The 19652-nt window shown below is 35.3% G+C and overlaps 1 protein-coding gene across 3 annotated transcripts in view; it reads right to left on the bottom strand.

Annotated features, from left to right (window-relative positions):
- The window catches only part of Csgalnact (Chondroitin sulfate N-acetylgalactosaminyltransferase), a 1311749-nt gene that overhangs the window by 967578 nt on the left and 324519 nt on the right, over positions 1–19652 (bottom strand). For all 3 annotated transcript variants that reach the window (XM_069823988.1, XM_069823987.1, XM_069823986.1), the window contains exon 2: positions 11011–11190. In XM_069823988.1, coding sequence (XP_069680089.1) covers positions 11011–11190 — 180 coding nt within the window. The remainder of the gene's footprint in view (positions 1–11010; positions 11191–19652) is intronic.

The following is a 19652-nucleotide window of genomic DNA, read 5'->3' as shown; positions in this document are numbered from 1 at the left end:
CTGCCAGATTAAATAAATAAATGAATTATTATTATTATTATTATTATTATTATTATTATTATTATTATTATTATTATTATTAAAAGGCTAGGAATTTTTCTTCGTTTGTTTGAGATCAAGTATACAATCTCAAGTAAAAAAAATATATATATATATATATATATATATATATATATTAACGCTTTATTTAATGTTATGTTTTATGTTTCTTAGAAATGAAAATTTATTTGAGACTTCTTTTTCTATTTATATAACCATAGGTAATATCTGATAATAGAACCAGAACATTTTGATAACTAAGATACTGTTTAGTTTTTACTTCTTGTATCAATTAAACGTCTCTAAAGTTATTTACATCAATTATGTATATTATTCTAAGTTACGAAATTTTTTCCTTCATCGACCAAATGCTATTTCGAGAATGATGAGCGAGACTCGAATCGCACGAGAGTTACGAGACGTGGCGAGACTCGAAAGACAAGTGCAACGAACAGAACGAGCGAGAGTGGAGTTATATTTGTTCATCTCTACTGTCTATGTGTTACGGGTGACTGCGCGGCTGACGTAACTGCCCAGTTAGGTATTTAACGTTCTTTCTAATTACGTATTTTCGGTTTTCTTCCTTGAAAAATTCACGTAAGTTCTGTAAGTGGGACGGTGAGAACGAATGGAGTACATGGCCTTTTGACTAGGAATTCATAGTGTTAGCCTTACAGGGACAAGTACTCTTATACTTTTAACGTACTTTCCCTCCTTCCACCTTGACTGTTTTACTGATTGCTGAAGATTTCTTATTTTGTAGCGCAAGTACTGTTGGCGTTGAATTATATGAATAATAAGTTTCAAAACTAGTGCTTTTAGTGTCATAGGTTGGATTTCAAGATAATATTTTGTCTTTCGAATGTTAAACCAAAAAGAACTAACTAGCCAAATACTGCGGGTCTAGCCTACATATACGAGGCGCGTCCAGAAAGTAAGTTTCCTTGGGGTCGTTCAGAGAAAGAAAACACAATTTCATGGATTGTAACAGATACAGCAATTGTTGAGTTATGGATATTGTGATGAAGTGAAGAGAAGCGAATAGATGAAGTTGAAATGTGGATATGGAGAAGGATAGAGCGTGTGAAATGAACAGAGTGAGAAACGAAACTGTGTTGGAAAGAGTGGATGAAGAAAGAATGATGCTGAAACGGATCAGAAAGTGGAAAAGAAATTTCCTGGGTGACTGGTTGGGAAGAAACTGCATACTGAAGGACGCACTGGAAGGAATGGTGAACGGGAGAAGAGTTCATGGCAGAAGAAGATATCAAATGATAGACGACATTAACATATATGGATCATATGCGGAGACAAAGAGGAAGGCAAACAACAGGAAAGACTGGAGAATGCTGGGCTTGCAGTGAAAGACTTGCCCTTGGGCAGAATACTATGAATGAATGAAAGAGAGATGGTTTTGAATAATAGAAATTCTGGCAACATTTAGTTTTGTCAGTAAATATTTGTTATTTTTATGTATTTAGTGCTATAATAAAATTACTGATATGTTCTAAAATGAGTTTAGAATTAATTTTGAGAACAATAATTATGACTCATCTCACTTTATCTGTGTAAAAGACTTTGCAACAGACACAGTGAATCTAACGCAAACGTAGAAAGAAAAATGAAAAAGGTTTTTTTTTATATAAATTAACATATTTCAGCTATAAGGAATTGGATAGCCACTTAATTACTGTGCAAGCAATTATTTTGAAAAGAAACAAACTTTTACTAGTAAAGCCTCAAATTGCAATAAAAGAGTACACTAATTCACCAATTATTGGGTTACTTAACTTAGGATGCTTGAAATAAAACAGTGATAAATGGATATTTCCTACAACATATACTATTTGTTGTTACGATCGAGAAAGGGATAAAAAGGAGACATTTTGAAACAATAAAGCTTAACTATTTCTGTGAAACTTAAAGAATGTTTCATTCTCGGTGACACAAGACAAAAAATCCACTCACTTCGTCAACAGCATTTTAATTGGCAATAAGTTTAAAAGTCCTGTTCGTTTTTTGTTAAATTTATGTCTGAAAGTTAAATGAATTGTCTGATATAATTATTCACTTGACGCCACAAAGTTATTCTAAGTCCTCGTAAGTTATATTGTCATTGTCTCCTAAGTTTCGATCTCATGATGAAAGTAAATTAAAATAAATGAATAACGTATGGAAAAACAAGACTAAAGGACTCGCTACCAACCCGGAAGGTAGCAGGTTCAAGTTTGGATGGGGGTCAAATTTTTGTCACTTTACCCAATAATTCCGGTTGCACTACCCTTTCACATAAATGAGTACCAGGAAGTTTTCCTTCGGAGTAAAGACGTCAAGCACGTAGGGCTGACAGGATACTGCTAATACCGATTACGGGACAGGAGGAAGCCTTAACCTTCCGCTAATCTGTGATTCTTCATACTCTGTAATGACTTCAGATTCATAGAGAGACAAAACTGTAAAGAAACGTTGTTTATTTAGCCTATAGCAAGTGTATTTTAACCGAAGCTTCTTCCAACGGAGAAAGGATAAATAATGCTAACATATAGTTTGATATATACAGTAGTTTGATAGTGCGTGTGCAAATACATTACAGTTTACTTTAATATTCGGATGGATCTTCTATCGTACATTATATTGCATAACACGACTAAAATATAAAATCAAGTAGATCCATAAATTGTCATGTGGACTGCAATTTAAATTACTGCACACCCCTTAACCATTTTCTTAGGAAAAAATGTTGTTACAAACAATTCACAGAGTTTATACACCACATCCACGCAAGACTGTAGCTATTAATTGCATGTAAATTAATGATATAAAATCCTAATGCACTATCTAAAACAAGGTGTCTCTCTTTGGGACATAATAATAGTAATAACAACAATAACTATGTTTGTATTATAGATTTTACTATTGTTCAGTATTTGATGACAGGTATATAGTTTGTAACCATAAGTAATTTCGTTTTTTTTTTTTACTATCGCAAACCAACTAGGTAGGTGTTTTATTTGTAACTAAGTCAATTCTGTGCATTATCTCATTACTATTGCTTAAAATTATGTATAAAATCAGAAATTAATGTAATAATCTTGCAATTTCTTTACCCCTTCGATTATAATTTCTAATTTTATTTCATTTTGTTTTAACTGAAAGTAATTATTGCATAACGTATTTAGTATTGTTTACTGTCTCTTAATTAGTGTATTTATATTGTAACTATGACTCAGACCTACTATTAATTCTTTAAAATTGTGTATTATCACTACATAATGTATTTCACATGTAACAAACTACAACCCTAATATACCAAAGGTAAAATAGGGTTTCAATATTTGGATAACAATAATCATTTATACATACAGGTATATCTTAAATGTTTAACTCTGATAAGAAATTCCCTTAGGGCCAGTATTATAAATGCCGTTTAAACCTTACGTTCAGTTTAAACTGACTTTTTCGTTCTGCTTCGTATTATAAACCTCACCTACCAGTTAATCTTGAGTTAACTTGAGTTTAACTTGATCGGCAGTTATCTGTTGTTTAAACTGCAGTTCAAGGCTGAAGAGTTCAAGATGACTGTTCCCGCAATACACATGGATATTGCAGATGTTTTCCAAGAACTTATGAGTGACGAAATGTGAGTGATCAATATTACCGAACGACGACGGCGGCCAAGAATTTTTCAAAATAGAGTCCATCACTTTGAAATATATATAAATGAACGTAAGTTTTAAAACAGATTGAGGTTTTTGAAGCAGACAGTCCTAACATTTCAGAATTAGGCTTATAGTCCTAACCTTGATTCGAGAAATTGAAACTCGGATACAACATGCAACAGAAAAATGAGAAAGTGCAAAAATATATTATTAGGGTTTGAATTTAAATATTACTTGAAAAGGTAACTGAATTTCTTTTTTCTTTTTGAAAAAATTCTGTTGAATCTCTGCATGAGATACTAGTTGCGCTGTGCTATTTTTCCTCTGGTAGTAGGCATACTGAAAACGATGGAAGATTTCGGAGATTTCCATAAATCCACTATAAACCTATTGCGCATTGTACTGTGTGTGGCAGACAGTTTCCTGGTAAGATTTACTATGGGGCCTGATTTATAAAGAAACTAATAATATTACTTAATTTTACAAGACTCGTAAAAATAATTTTATTGTTTGACTCAATTGTTTCATAAATATTCTAGACAACACATAAAATACGCACACTAATATTATTACTTCGTTACTCAGTTGATTCTGTATGGAGATACGTCGCAGATGGTCATGCGAGGTTTAGCTTGGTTGCATTGTGTTTGGGAGTATAACGTTGGTAGCCAGTGTTAAGAAACTATTTGAGGTTAAGTCTGACAAGCATACTGAAGTACGCGGTATTGGTCCTCTTAGGTTTTTTTTATGATACTCTCTCTGATATCTAAGAACAAAGATGTTTCTTAATGAAGATTTTACACGAGCATCGGCTAATTTTAAATCAATAATATAATTAAACAGTTGCGACGTTCCTCTTTTCTTTCCTAGCAGTAACACCAATCGCATTCCACTACGGTTTAACTTAACCGAGACTCTGTAATACGGCACGTTGAGTTGAACTCATGGTTAGGTTTAACTTAGGTTCAACATAATCTTTAGATTAACTGTATTTATAAAACCGGGCCTTAGTCCCATCCATTTATCTGTAGTAACCAGCAGTTACGGAGTGACAATCTCCCTTCTTCCGATCTCAAAAATTCTACTGAAAAGTAAGAATTATCACACTGTCCTAGGTATTCGCAGTCTCCTAGAATATCCTTGTGTAATAGACAGATTCGTGCACCATATTCATCAATCATCTTTTGAGCTCTCTAGGATTTCAATCTCAGACAACTCATTCCCGATCTTTCACAATAATATAAGAAATAAAAACATAGTTTTCCTCCAGTGTATCTTAATTTAATTAATTCTGCTGAAATTTGATCGATACCTGGAGACTTGTACATTTTCAGATTTTGTATCGCAATTTCCACTTCAGAAAGTGTGGGTTCCGGTATAAATGGCTCAGCAGTTTGTATTTTGAATTTCATCCTGATCATTTCTATTTGGCCTGTGTACATTTAGTAGTTGCCCAAAATAGTTTTTCCATCTGTTCTGGATTGAATGAGAGTCTGCAATCAAGTCACCATTCTCATCCTTGATCACGTTTACCCACGCCTGATATCCGTTCTTAAATTCCTTTATAAACTTATATAAATCTCGAAAGTTTTTATTCTTAGGCCTACTATTTGTTTCTATCTTATTTAGTTTTTCCTTCAAGTAATCTCTCTTTATAGAGATTTATCCTTCGAAGAGGTGGAAAAATTCAAATATCTTGGAGCAACAGTAACAAATATGAATGACACACGGGGGGGGGGGAATTAAACGCAGAATAAATATGGGAAATGCCTGTTATTATTCGGTTAAGAAACTTTTGTCATCTATGATATATATAATATATATATATATATATATATATATATATATATATATATATATATATATATATATATTTTGTCATCTAGTTTGCTGTCGAAAAATCTGAAAGTTAGAATTCATAAAAAAAAGTTATATTGCCAGTTTTTCTGTATGGTTGTGAAACTTGGACTATCACTTTGATAGAGGAACAGATTAAGGATCTTTGAGAATAAGATGCTTAGGAAAATATTTGGGGCTAAGAAGGATGATGTTACAGGTGAATGGAGAAAGTTAGACAACGCACAACTGCAAACATTTTATTCTTCACCTGACATTATTAGGAACATTAAATGCACATGTTTGAGATGGGTAGGGCATGTAGCACGTATGGGCGAATCCAGAAATGTATATAGAGTGTCAGTTGGGAGGCCGGAGGGAAAAAGACCTTTGGGGAGGCCGAGACGTAGATGGGAGGATTATGTTAAAATGGATTTGAGGGAGGTGGGATATGATGATAGAGACTGGATTAATCTTGCACAGGATAGGGACCGATGGTGGGCCTAAGTGAGGGTGGTAATGAACCTACGGGTTCGTTAAAAGCCATTTGTAAGTAAGTAACTAAGTAGGGCATTTGAGACAAAACTCTGTTCACGTCCATCGTGTACCATTATTGGGTGCTAGAAATCCATGTACTGAGTCGTCGCTCCAAAACTAGTGCAGATGGGATGACAGAATGTATGACTCACCGAGATGCAGAATATTTCTTCTCTTAGCTCAGTAATTAGAAACTTGCCTAAGGTAGGTTTCCTCTCTTGCCTAACATCGTATTTTTCTACTAATAACGACCTATTTTCTTTCGTTTTCTTCCGAGAAAACCCACTTTCTTTTAGCAGAGTTCTAACGCTAGTATTGTCCTTATTAAAGCCAACTGCGTCTTTGTGTTTCATTCTTAATGCAGTAACTGTTGAAATGCATTTCTCGGTGATATAAAAGTCATACATTATCCTTCGCACTACTCTTTCATGAAATTAGTCTAGTTTCGAGACACTCTTTTTAATTGCTTTCTTCTTAACCGGCGTTTCGAAAGACGTACCGTTGCCACGCTCTATTTTCACAGTTTTTGGACACTATTACGGAAGACGCTTGCCACTCGCTCTCGAACTTCGTATGGAGAAATAAATCGGTGAGGGAAGTGAGACGATATGCGACGGTATGGAGTACCGCCATTGGTTTCTATGGCCAAAAAACATACCGTTAGTGAAAAAATGTGATCGTAAAAATTTGTTTATAAGTTACATTTCATCACAGCAAAGACTACTATCTGTTTGCTTCGTAAATCTAAACCCCAGTCTTCTGGAACTGTATTCAGTGTAGGCCTATATTTAGACACGCTTATTGATAAGCTCAGCTCCTGGAATGCTTGCAACGGTAGTATTTCAAGTACAGAAGGTTATGATCTGTAGCTTGTGGTGGCCATTATTGCCAATTTAGTGACTGTGTCATTTTTGTTGTTGTTACACTTTTTATTAATAATTAAGTAAGGCACTTTGAAGCTTTAACATTATTTCAAATGATAAATCTCAAAGGACACTGTAAAATGATCCAGTTAATAACCGAAGTAACTTGAAAATATTTTATTAAGAAATGTAATGTGTTGCATAAGCTTCAAAGATTCGCGTTACTGACTGTACGAAACAATTTGTATTGTATACATCATTTATATCTATGTTGTAAGGGAGGGGGTATGCCTTTTTTCAACCGAGGAAAATCCTGGGGTAGCATACTACCTCCGGGTTTCCCCCCCCCCCCACTTCCCTCACTGGGAATAATAAAGTTCTTCGAGAAGCTTCTTTAGACACAAACACCAATACATTGTTTATAATTCCTTTGGTTTGACTATGAAGCTTCTTTCCTTTTAATTTTTAATTAACTGGAGCTATTTTCTTAAGAATTTCAACCTATAAACACCTACGTTAAACCAACTTTACATATGTAATATAATACACATATAACTTATAAATGCTACCACTGAATATTTTTAAAATCGTCCGTAATGTAACACAAAGTGATTCACTACAACCACCTCTTAGGAAGCGATTGAACGACTGACAGAGATAAATGTTTTGCAAGTGGAATTTAAACCCATCCAGGAACCGATACCTTCCGTTTAAATCTCTACTGTCGCGAGGCATTCAGATTTTTCGCGGGAGCTTATACGTCTAAATTTTGGATTTGAAAATTATAGGTAGAAGATCAACCCTACCATTATCTATCTCTTCTCATCACTCGCAACGAATACTTGAACGACAGTGTAAACAGAAGAAAAGTTGGACATAATTTTAAAACTTCACTTTACATAAATATGCATCAATATCATTATCACTTACTGTACGGATTAAGCTTGAAGCCTAGTTCCGGTTTCAAAGTGCTTTAACATTTACCTGACCGGGGTTTTCTACGGAGTCCTATGTTTCTTCTTTCATATGGTTTGTAATGAAGCAGTTTATAATATGGTATATATCCTATGTGATTTTCTGCGTTCTATGTACTCCTTCCATTTATTATTGTACTTTTCTGTAAAATCACTGACATATTTCAGTTGTAATTCATCCCGTACTATATATCGATGGCTAAGAAGTGATATCCCGTAACTACAAAAATGGTAATTTAGTTTAACTACAATATTATTTCAATGAAATACAATCTTAGAAAAAAGTTTTGTCGCACAGATAATTTGTCTCAGAAAGGAGGCAGTGTGCATGATTAGACATACAACTAGTTCTTTTCTTGTGAACCAGGTCGCCCGTTATTTGATCATGCGCACTGCCTCCTTTCTGGGAACTGAAACGTATCTGTGCAGCAAAACTTTTTTCTAACACTGTACAATATTATTACGTTCACAATATTGGAAAGTTAAGTAATATTTGTCCTCGAGTAGAAGATCTTGCAAAGCAGAAGCATATCTAAAAATCTGTCTATATTGACAATATAGCTATATATTGTTGATAACGCCCTTATTACAAAACATCATAGAATATATATATATATATATATATATATATATATATATATATATATATATGTATATATATATATTTGCGGCTTTACATTAAGAAACGATTATAAAATATTTCTCCATTGACTCATTTCCTTGATGTGTGAAAAAAATAAATAAATAAAAATAGTGAAAATACTGAAATAAACTAAGTAACACCTTTTACGAAATGATGGATCTTAAACAGATTTTTTAGATTTCCTGATTTTGTTGATATTACATACAGAGTTCGCCGAACATTTTGTATACACTGTTTAAGGAACGAAAACTATTCATTATGTGTTTGTTTTATATTTAAATGCTGATCAAATGTAGCACTGTCTTCAGTTAAGCACATGGATACTTTAGATCAGGGGTCGTCAGCACAGAGCACGCTGAGGCTAGTCTCTCTTACCCTCGGAAAACGCAGTGCACTATAGCGCTCTCGTAGCTGCTAGTGGGTATGCTCTCTATCTCTCCCTGTTGTACGACAGTGCACATGGGACGGCACCGCGTACCCATTGCACATTTCAGCGAATGCTGACGACCACTGCTTTAGATGTTCAAAATGTTCGCCGTTCGCCGACGAAGCAGGACTTGTAGATGTACGCGGTCTTTCCGATCTTCCTTTATGAATATCACAAATCGTTCCATGCGCTCCAAACTTGTCAATAATGCGTTTAATTGTTAGGTGGGTTGGGAGTTCTCTTTCGTACTCCCGCCTCCACTGATGCTGCACTTCAACGGCATTATCAAACCTCATAACCACTTCAGAACTTTTTATACACCACCATGTTTCGCTGCTCGAACGTCAAGCGTGCTCCAGCCATTTTGCTTTCTCACTATAGTGATGAAAGTACCGACATCTGTTGAGCGAAAGACTATACTACAACATACTCTTAATTCAAATCTATTGACAATATCAATATCCCGATACAGTCTGACAAAGAATGTATACATGTGTTTTATAATTAATTTGTACCCCGCTATTCATCTGAGAAATCTTATCTCTAATGGTTCAAATTCTTTGTCCGTGTCTTGCTGATAGAGCCCATGTATTGTATCTGAATTGTAAATGGATGCTGGTACTGCCATTGTCTTATAGAATTTTTCTACGGTATATTTTCTTACGTTTCCAATTATTAAGATTCCTTTTATTGAAAAAATTATTTTTTTTGTCAAATATGACCACAGTAACTAAATAAATTAAAATACTTTTCTGTGGTAGAATAAGGAAACATTTACACAAGACACACGAATATAAGATATTCTCCATTAATTCCTAAACTCTCCTAATGTGTGTTGATAAACACAGAACAGGGAGACGCTAGAGTAGACGCAAGAAGAGCTTGCCACGGTAAGGTGCGCGAACTTTCGGAACCGTTCAGGTGCACTCGACCTCGCTTTGATTCGATTGGCAAACTGTCGACAGTTCTCAGTCGTCTGCTGGCTTGATGTTTCGAGTGAGATTTATTACAGCGCATGTTACGTAATCTAAATCTTGTTGCAGAGTAACTAATAACATAACATTGTTGAAAATACAGAAGCACGAATTTGTTTTACATACAAAATCACTGAATGAAAACACAAAGATGTTATAAGAAATATGTAATTGTGTAATAATTGATATTTGACGTTGTAATAAAACACTAATACTGTGTGATTTTATTAAAATGTTCCGATAACTAGGGTAATATGGTCGGTTATTTTAATCTGTATATACTCCTTATGTTACGTGCGGAGTCTGTTTCGTTTTCCATAAATTTATGAACGTAATAAATAATTCCCTAGTTTGACCGTGTAACGTTTTATTAGCACTTCCTAATTTAGAGCGAAACGAGGGGCATTGTTAAGGACATAGAATGTTATAAAGAACTCTGTTATTTAACAAACACACTTTGAACTACTTAAAACTCCTGATATCAGGGGTAAAACGCAGAATATGTAACGCAAACGCTGTCTTCTACCCGCTCTGCACAGCAACACTCCACGATACGAACAGCTCAAGACCGCGCTTTTGAATGCGCCTTGTAATCAGCATTAGGTGATTCATAGCAGTCCTTTAACGAGCATGGCGGCACGAGGACCGAATATCGTTCTCTGCGCATAAGTCCACTGGGCAAGCTTTCTTTGCGATTCCTCTACATAAAGCTTGATGGAGAGATAAGTGGAAATATATTCAGCTTTAATAATCAGCAAATTAAGTTATAAAAAAAGACGGAATATATCTGAAAAAAGAGAGTGGAAAGGATGGAAGGAAGAAGGAAAAAAGTAAGAAGGTGAACAAAGGAAACAATGGAAGAAAGGAAAACGAGGAAGGTAATGAGGAAGGATAAGAGAGGAAGAGAAGAAGGAGAGACAGATGAGATGATGGAGGAAAAGTATTAGAAATAAAAGTATAAAAAGGAGAAGGTGGGGAGGAAATACAGAGCAAGAAAAATGATGAAGGAAAAGCAATAACGTCAGCCAATAGTATTAGTGAGAGATGCGTCCTCTTACCTGCCACCTGGAGGAGCTGCAGTTTGAGGGAACGGATCTCTGCCGTGAGACGCTCCACCTCGGCGCGATTTTCCTCTTCGCGCTGCTGCAGCAGTTGGATGTACGAGTTCACGGACTGCTGCGACTGGGGCTGCTGCGACATCTGCTGCAGCTGCGGCTGGGACTGCCCCACCGATGCGCCTGCAACAACACCAAATAAACTGAAATCAGTAAACAAATACCTAAACATACTGTATATTGATAATAAGTAGACCATAATTTGTTTGGTATTCCTAGAAGCTTGGTCCAATGAATTCTAAACAGTGTCAGAGTCATTCAATACGTAATTCCTTACTCCTTCATATTTTACTTAATAATAATGATAACTATATTATTGCAAGCACAAATTACATATTTACTTTAACAAACCTCTGGAAAAAAGAACTAAGGAAGAGACTAGTGAAGTCCTTTGTATGGAGTGTGGCATTGTATGGGGCAGAAACATGGACATTACGACCAAGTGAAGAGAACCCAATAGAAGCATTTGAAATGTGGATATGGAGAAGAATGGAACGTGTGAAGTGGACAGACAAATTAAGAAATGAAGCTGTGTTGGAAAGAGTGGGTGAAGAAAGAATGATGCTGCAACTGATCAGAAAGAGAAAAATGAATTGGTTGGGTCACTTACTGAGAAGAAACTGCCTACTGAAGTATGCACCGAAAAAAATGGTGAACGGGAGAAGAGTTCGGGGTAGAAGAAGATATCAGATGATAGACAAGATTAAGATATATGGATCATATGGGGAAACAAGAGGAAGGCAGAAAATAGGAAAGACTGGAGAAAGCTGAGTTTACAGTGAAAGACCTGCCCTTGGGTAGAACACTAAATGAAATGAAATGAACAAAGATTTTACAATTTTGTTGTAATACTCGTATATGAATATTCTTCAAAATTCAAAATTGTTTACCTATCTCACATTCAAATATGTATTACAAATTGTTGTATAATAGTTATTTATGCAACAATTGGATAATCTTGATGATTATGGCATGAATGAATGTTTGTCATTTCAATTTCACGAGTGCCATAAAAAGATTATCCACGAGTTAGATACAACACTTTATGGCATCTTAGCATTATAAATAGTAAGAAATAAATATCATCCATAGCTGACAAAGTCTTCATATGTTCGTATCGATTAGTTGCGCATGCCATTGGCATTGAATAAAACCTTGCAGGTATTACAAACTCTAGTTATAGGTTAGGTATCAAATTTTCTGTTACAAATGTTCCTTTATTTTGTTAATATAGTTTCTCTGAACCACAGAACTGTTTTATGTGACATTACAAAAGTGATAACGATGGAGTGAGACCGTAACAGGCCACCAGGCTTAATACGTGATAGAAGAAGAAAAAGAAGAAGAAGCAGAAGAAGACAAAAGGGATACAAAATTGTTAAAGATTTGAAATAAATGACACGTTACCTTCTGTCCTGCATTTCATTTCTTGTTACGTGGCGCGTAGAAGCGGTAAGAAAGGTAGCCAGGCGAATAGCATGCATCCCGACCTAAGCGTTCCAGTATTATGTCATAGTGAATACGTCATTGCTATTATTGGCACGCATGCCATAATAAGTCGATTACGCACGATATTGGATGTAATAACAACCTGTTTATAATGCTAGGATGGCATAGATAAAATGATAACTGGGTCATTCTCGGAAAAGCAACATGGTTGAGATCGGTATGACCAATAATGGAACTGAACAGAAGAAAAAGAATAATAATCACATCTGCGATTAAACTGGTAACTGTATTACACATACAATTGAAAAGAAAAAAAAAAGACATTACATATACATAAACATACTAAATTAAGAATACGGCATTTTTAAAGTGACAAAAAATTAAAGAATAAGAATTTATATGATGTTCATAATTTTAAAAACAGTTGAAGCACTTGTTTTGTTTGACAATAATTGTTTAATAATTTCAGTTTAGGATTCCTCTTTATAAAATCTCCATACAATCTTGGGTCGAAATTAGAACTGTGCTTTAGACCTGCTTCAGTCTTATATTTTGGTTCACTGAGGAGGAGAGAAATATTATATCTTCTTGTGTTGTGGCCATGATCGGATAATATAAATTTAGTTTGACATTTATAGTACACATTCAAAATAGTGTACATATAAATTTGCTTGATATTCAAAACATTAAATTCTTTATATTACACAAGATGAGCTGCATAATCAAGTTTTTTCCTTAAACTTATTTTAATAATTCTTTTATGTTGTAATATTAGTGGGATAATGGTACTGTATAACAGAGTCCTGCAGACTGGCCCTCAGCGCAGCACTGTTAGTCCTAATGCTTAAGCAGCCCAGCCCATCCAAGATCAACACTGCTTGGCGCGGACGCTTCCTAGCCCATCACGCTGGGTTTCGCAGCCCAACTTAGCCTACCGCACTGCTCAGTGCGGTGACGTCATCCCACCAGTTGATTGCATTCTACTCCTTTCCTGCTTGCGCGCATTAGTTGTGCTTTCGCTTGGCGTGTGGCATAAGCATACAGGATACAGTACAAAATTGAAATATTTTCCACTGCTATCCAACACAGATTTAAAAGCTGTTCCTATGGTACTTTTTGAAATTTTCATCCGACTTTGTATTTTTAAACTTTCTAACAGCGATTTTCTACTTCACTAATTTTTCTCTAGAGAGATTGTATTTTAGAAAGTATACTTTCACGGCCGGTGTCTGTGATGAAGTTTTTCCGGGCTGCTATTACACTATCAACATTTTTTGCAAAGATATTTTTATAAAATATATATTATACAATATATGACAGTGTGATGGGTTTCCTTTTGTAAAAGTTCCTTTGATAAAAGATCTTTTATTAAATGTAAATGCAGCTTGTTATCTTTGATAAAAGATTTCTATACCTTGAAACAAATATGGCGGAACGCAAATATAACTAAATTGTTGCTACCATAGAAATTCTGATATCGGAGTATGAAGGAAATGAAATGTAAATAAATAATTTTTGTAATATAATATTAATATTATTTGGGCGAATCCGGAAATGCATATAGAGTGTTAGTTGGGAGGCCGGAGGGAAAAAGTCTTTGGGGAGGCCGAGACGTACATGGGAGGATAATATTAAAATGGATTTGAGGAAGGTGGGATATGATGATAGAGACTGGAATAACCTTGCACAGGATAGGGACCGATGGCGGGTTATGTAGGGCGGCAATAAACCTGCGGATTCGTTAAAAGCCATTTTTAAGTAAATAATATTAAATTGTATAGTAATTTGTATAGTCCTCTCATTGTAGGTCTTTCAATAAGTTCTGATGAATACCTCTCTTATCACGTCTTGCAATCCATGGTTTAACCCCTGACCACATAGTTGTATTGTGATCAGGAGTTTAACCCAAAGGCGTTTCTTTCTCAGTAACATGCATATTGCAATAGCCAAATTGAACTAATTGCAGCTAAACAGCATAATACTTTTCTTTATTCATGATGTTATAAACTTAACGCGTAAATAATAGTATAAACAAATCATAAACTTAACGCGTAAATATTAGTATCAACTAATCCACGGAAAGCGTGTCTTAAAAGATTTTATTTTAGTGTAATATACCCCAAATCCTATCTTTCATCAAAGATCTTTGATGAAATATTTTATCATAATATTCTTTGTCAAAGAACTTTGATAGTGTAATAGCAGCCTCACAGATACTGTATTTCTTTGCGATACACGTTATTTGGACTCATCTTGAAAAACAGAAATCAAAAACGAAAACGTTTGAAACAGTAGCTGATCGTTGATCGAACCGCACACCCAAGCACAAACCCGCGCCAACTCAATTCATAAGTAACTGACAGAAGCGGAAGTTTGGGCTTATGCTTTGATACAAACAAGTTCACCGCACTAAACCGCTCCACAAGCAGTCCGCCGCAACCCGTGCGGTGGAGCAGGATGACGTTACGGGCTAGTTCCGTGCGACACTGCTTAGCCCAGTGACGTCAGCGGTGTATCAGCCCGTGGACTTGGGCCGATCTGCTCGACTCTGCTGTATGATAATCCACCCCATCCTATAAATCCATAATGTACTATAGACTGAACTAGGGCTACAAATATTGTTCTCCCTAGTATTACTGGCATAAAGCGACGCAGTTGAACAAATTTGTACAGAATTTTACGTAATTTAAGACATAAGTGGTTAATATGAAAATTCCATTTTAAGTTTTGACCGATGAAGATATCTAAATATTGAGCGTAGTTTAGAGCAACTGCAAGTTATTATAGATATTTGTACAATTAATGCTATGAATTTTAAGTTATAGTTGTTTTCCAGTTAGGGAGGCCTGTTTTCTTTAAATCAAAGGAAATTAAATTTGGTTTATCTATGTTGAGTGCTAGCAGATTAAGATCTAACAGTTTTTAATTGAATTTAAGCCAATACTAATAGTAATAATTAGCATAATAATTTCTTGATGAGATGAAATTAGTATATATAGGGTGATTCGTAAGTGTGTATTATAAAAAATGCAGAGTATTCTATGCTAAAAATGAAATATATTTTGTCATATAAACTTATGGTCGTGCCCGCTTCGTTATGGAGATAATGATTGGAACAATTAGGAAAAGACAACAGGTACTTTTCTGAGAGTTCTGTTTCCTGACGTGGTTACTTATGTTGCAAGTTCACAGAAGATGCTCGAAATATCCACCATTCACTTTAGAACACAATTCCATCCACCTTCACCGTGAATGTCTTCCTCGTTGGACGATATTAGTCATGTCCCGAATTGTATTTCCTGCAGCCACAATTTCATTCAGCAGATGCTCTATCGTGGCGTGTCGTTGAGAGTAAACTAGTCCCTTCATGTGGTCATAGAATCAGAAGTAGCAGAGAGTGAGATCAGGCGATTGCGCCGGCCATGCAATAGGCTCGCTGGCTTCAATTCATCTCCCTGGATGTTGTACCGCAAACACAGGCTAAAATGTACAGGGACTCGAATCTGTACAGGGTAATTACAAACAGCTGCTTCTCTACAACCATTATGAACAATGCTACTATCAAATCATCTCAGAAAAGTGACATGTAGATATTATTCCTTTGTACGTAGTCAATAGTACGCAGTCATTTATCTTCCTTTCATGCCTTGTTATGCATAACATTCAAACAGTTGTATCTCCACAACCATTGAAAATTGGACGCATGCTATATGAACTTTTTTTTTACTCAGAATAGATCATACTACCACCCCTTAAATATTCATATTCCTTCTTAATCATCTGTATATTTTACACTAGCGAATATTTTCATTGCAGTAGAGTATAAAAATATTCAACATTTAAATTTTCAAAGCAGAATACGAAATAACGGAAATGTATATAGCTGTGTACATTACAGTTACGATTAAAAACCAAGACATGGGACGGTTTCATGTGGAAACAATAGTTATCTCATTTTCTCTACGTAATGGATATAGGTTCGTACGAGGACTTCATGTAATTCCAAGGGTAAACACTTTAGGGGATATATCAGCTCATTATACTTCTCTCCTCCTCTGCCAGCAATGTTTACATCTCCTGTCAAACATTATGGAACTAAGTACAGGGTGTCCACATATAACCTTTACAACTTCAGATGTAAATAAATTATTGAGACATGATATCTGGATGCGGTTTTCTGCGTGTTAATCAGAAACTGTCAAAGTTTTTATGGGAACTTTGTTGGATTGTTGAAATGCGTTTTTTGATTGCAGGTGCTTAGCTGAAGGAGATGTGGACACCTCAGGAGATGGCACAATGTGACACGATTAGATACAAGGTGTAACGTCACATCCGGCCCCAATATGGAAGAGAAGTGCCATCACGGCCAACAATCTGAGAGTGCCACCGAAAATTTATGCAGATTGGTAATGTGCTGTGGCAAAAGGGCAGTGGGCGGCGAAATACAAGTGTGGAGGACAATGAACGTATGCAAGGGCATTTGTCCAAAAGAATCCTTCATCGGCGTCAATTCTAGCCAGCATGTCTACAACAAATGTTGTGCAGCGTGGACGATCATCTTCTTGAAGAGCTTGCACTAGCTGAATTTTGTACGCAAAGAGCCTCAGAGTCTTGTGAAGGACTTTGTGGACAGTCGAAAGCGGCAAGTTCAGTTCCCTGGCTGCACTGCGAAGGGAATTACTAGGGCTTCGGACAAATACACTTTGTACACGGTCAGTGTCCTCCACACTTGTGTTTTGCCGTTCACTGTCCTTTTGCCGCAGTACACTCCTAGTCTCCATAAACTATCGGTGCCATTCTTGGATTGTTGGCCATGATGGCGATTCTGTTCCATATATGGTCCGGACGTGACATTGCACCTATGTATCTCATCATGTCTCGATAGACCAGGATATACAATGTGCCATTTCCTGATGTGTCCACATCTCCTTCAGTATCAGATTTCAGCAAAATTCACACCAGCAACCAAAAAACGCATATCAATAATATAATAAAATTCCCATAAAACTTTAACAGATTCTTACTAACATGCAGAAAACCGTACCCTGATATCATGTTCCAATAATTTATTTTCATCTGAAGTTGTAGAGGTTTCATGTGCACATTCTCTATAATGATGTGGCGTCTAACATTTCTTTCGCCTTTGGGTTTCTAGTTTATAAGATAAACATTACCCTAATTGGATTCAATATCTGAATAGGTTGATGTCAATTATCTTGTAGCAGTGTAATTATTTTCAGCAACGTTAAATGTAGCGTAGCTACAGTATTTTATTATTGACTCGATAAATTAATTAGAAATTGATACGAAATAACAGTATCATAATAATGGGAGCAACAGGGTATTACAAAATAATGTATCCTAAACCGACAGCCTTAAGAACACAACATTAAATTGGAGACCAACCTAACAAATAGAAAACGTTAAAGTAAAGAGATTTGAGATTAGTCTGCAGCGTTGATCACTCGAACATTAAGGAATAAATCGCTAACGATTGGCCGTCTACGCTGAATCATATGTGTTGGAAACAAGACTTCTAACCCTATAAAAAAAAAGACTGAATTTCATTACAATATCTTGTTTCCTTTTCGTGAATTCTCTTCCTTAAGACATTTTAAATGATTATTATTAATAGTTTACACATGTATCCATCTCTGTAGTAGGCTTACTTCTGATTACGAACGTATATATTTTTGGAGTCCTGCGTTTGGTTACTTTCAGTACAAGTTAGCTGTAGGCGTACATGGATCATACTAGCGTCACTCTGCGGGTCAGACCTATTCAAGGCTGTAATGAGTCCGTCTCCCCTCTCCATTTCGTTGTTTACCTCTGTTTATTCGTGTGTTGATGAGAAAAGTACTCATGCTCAAAACATATTGTCACAAACTAAATATTTATTTAAAGCCACCTTAAGAGCAACTGATGATTATTCTCACAATAAGTAAAACGGATCTAGATTCGATATATTTTCTGTTTCATAATATATTTTTCAAACAAATAATAAAATCCAATGCTAAATATTTTTCTCCTATTTTCAGAGTTTTGAATATATAAATTTCACTTTTAAAAGAAATATATGTTTCACCAAAGTGAAAATTAGTTTAGAAGTAAATAATATGACAATTAATTGATAACGTTAATAAAAATGTTATGTTTTACTTAACGACGCTCGCAAATGCCGAGGTTATATATATATATATATATATATATATATATATATATATATATATATATATAAATGCCGGGAATTTTGTCCCTCACGAGTTCTTTTAAATGCCAGGAGAGGGGAGACGGACTCATTAAGCACACATAAATGCCAACGACCTGGCCCAGGATCGAACCCGCTACCTCGGGCATAGAAGGCCAGCGCTATACCAACTGCGCCAACCAGACCGACAATTAATTGAAAGGATTGAAATTTGAATATTCACAATTGAAAATAAGTTCATACTGAAATATATCAAATATATTTGGGCCCTAATGTTTAAACTTCCATTCATTTAGAAGTATTCGTAGATTTTTTTTGTATTCATGCATTACCGTCTTTAACGCCAGATTGCAGAAATTAATTATGAACATTTGTTTTACACGTGAACGTTGTAATTGGATACAGACTATGTATGTACACATCTATAAATAAATAAATAAATAAATAAATAAATAAATAAATAAATAAATAAATAAATAAATAAATAAATAAATAAATAAATAAATAAATAAATAAATACACTGGTTATAAATACACAAACTGGGTTGGGAGGAACAAGTCACCAATACCACAAGGAAAGCCTGGAAAGCACTATATTTCTCTATGCGTATTCTGAAGAAATCTAACCGAAAGTCAAAAGAATTAGAGTACAAGACTCTTGTTCGCCCAATTATGGAATATGGAGCAGTAGGTTGGGATCCGTATAGACAATACCAAATCAATTCAATAGAAAAACTACAACGCAGGGCTGAAAAATATGTCAAAATAAGGGACATGGTGAAGAGATAGTAAAGGACATAGGGTCGGAATTTCTCAACTTAAGGTGACGAAAAACCAGACTGACTGCATTTTTAAGGCACAAATGGAACACAAAGCATGGACCGACATCAATGCTAGATCAGGCAGGGCTGATCATATTAGGAAGTTT

This window comes from Periplaneta americana, chromosome 4 (genome assembly GCF_040183065.1).
Source record: "Periplaneta americana isolate PAMFEO1 chromosome 4, P.americana_PAMFEO1_priV1, whole genome shotgun sequence".
Lineage (NCBI taxonomy): Eukaryota > Metazoa > Arthropoda > Insecta > Blattodea > Blattidae > Periplaneta > Periplaneta americana.
The sequence above is the reverse complement of the archived record's forward strand: the minus strand, read 5'-3'. Positions and strand labels throughout refer to the sequence as shown.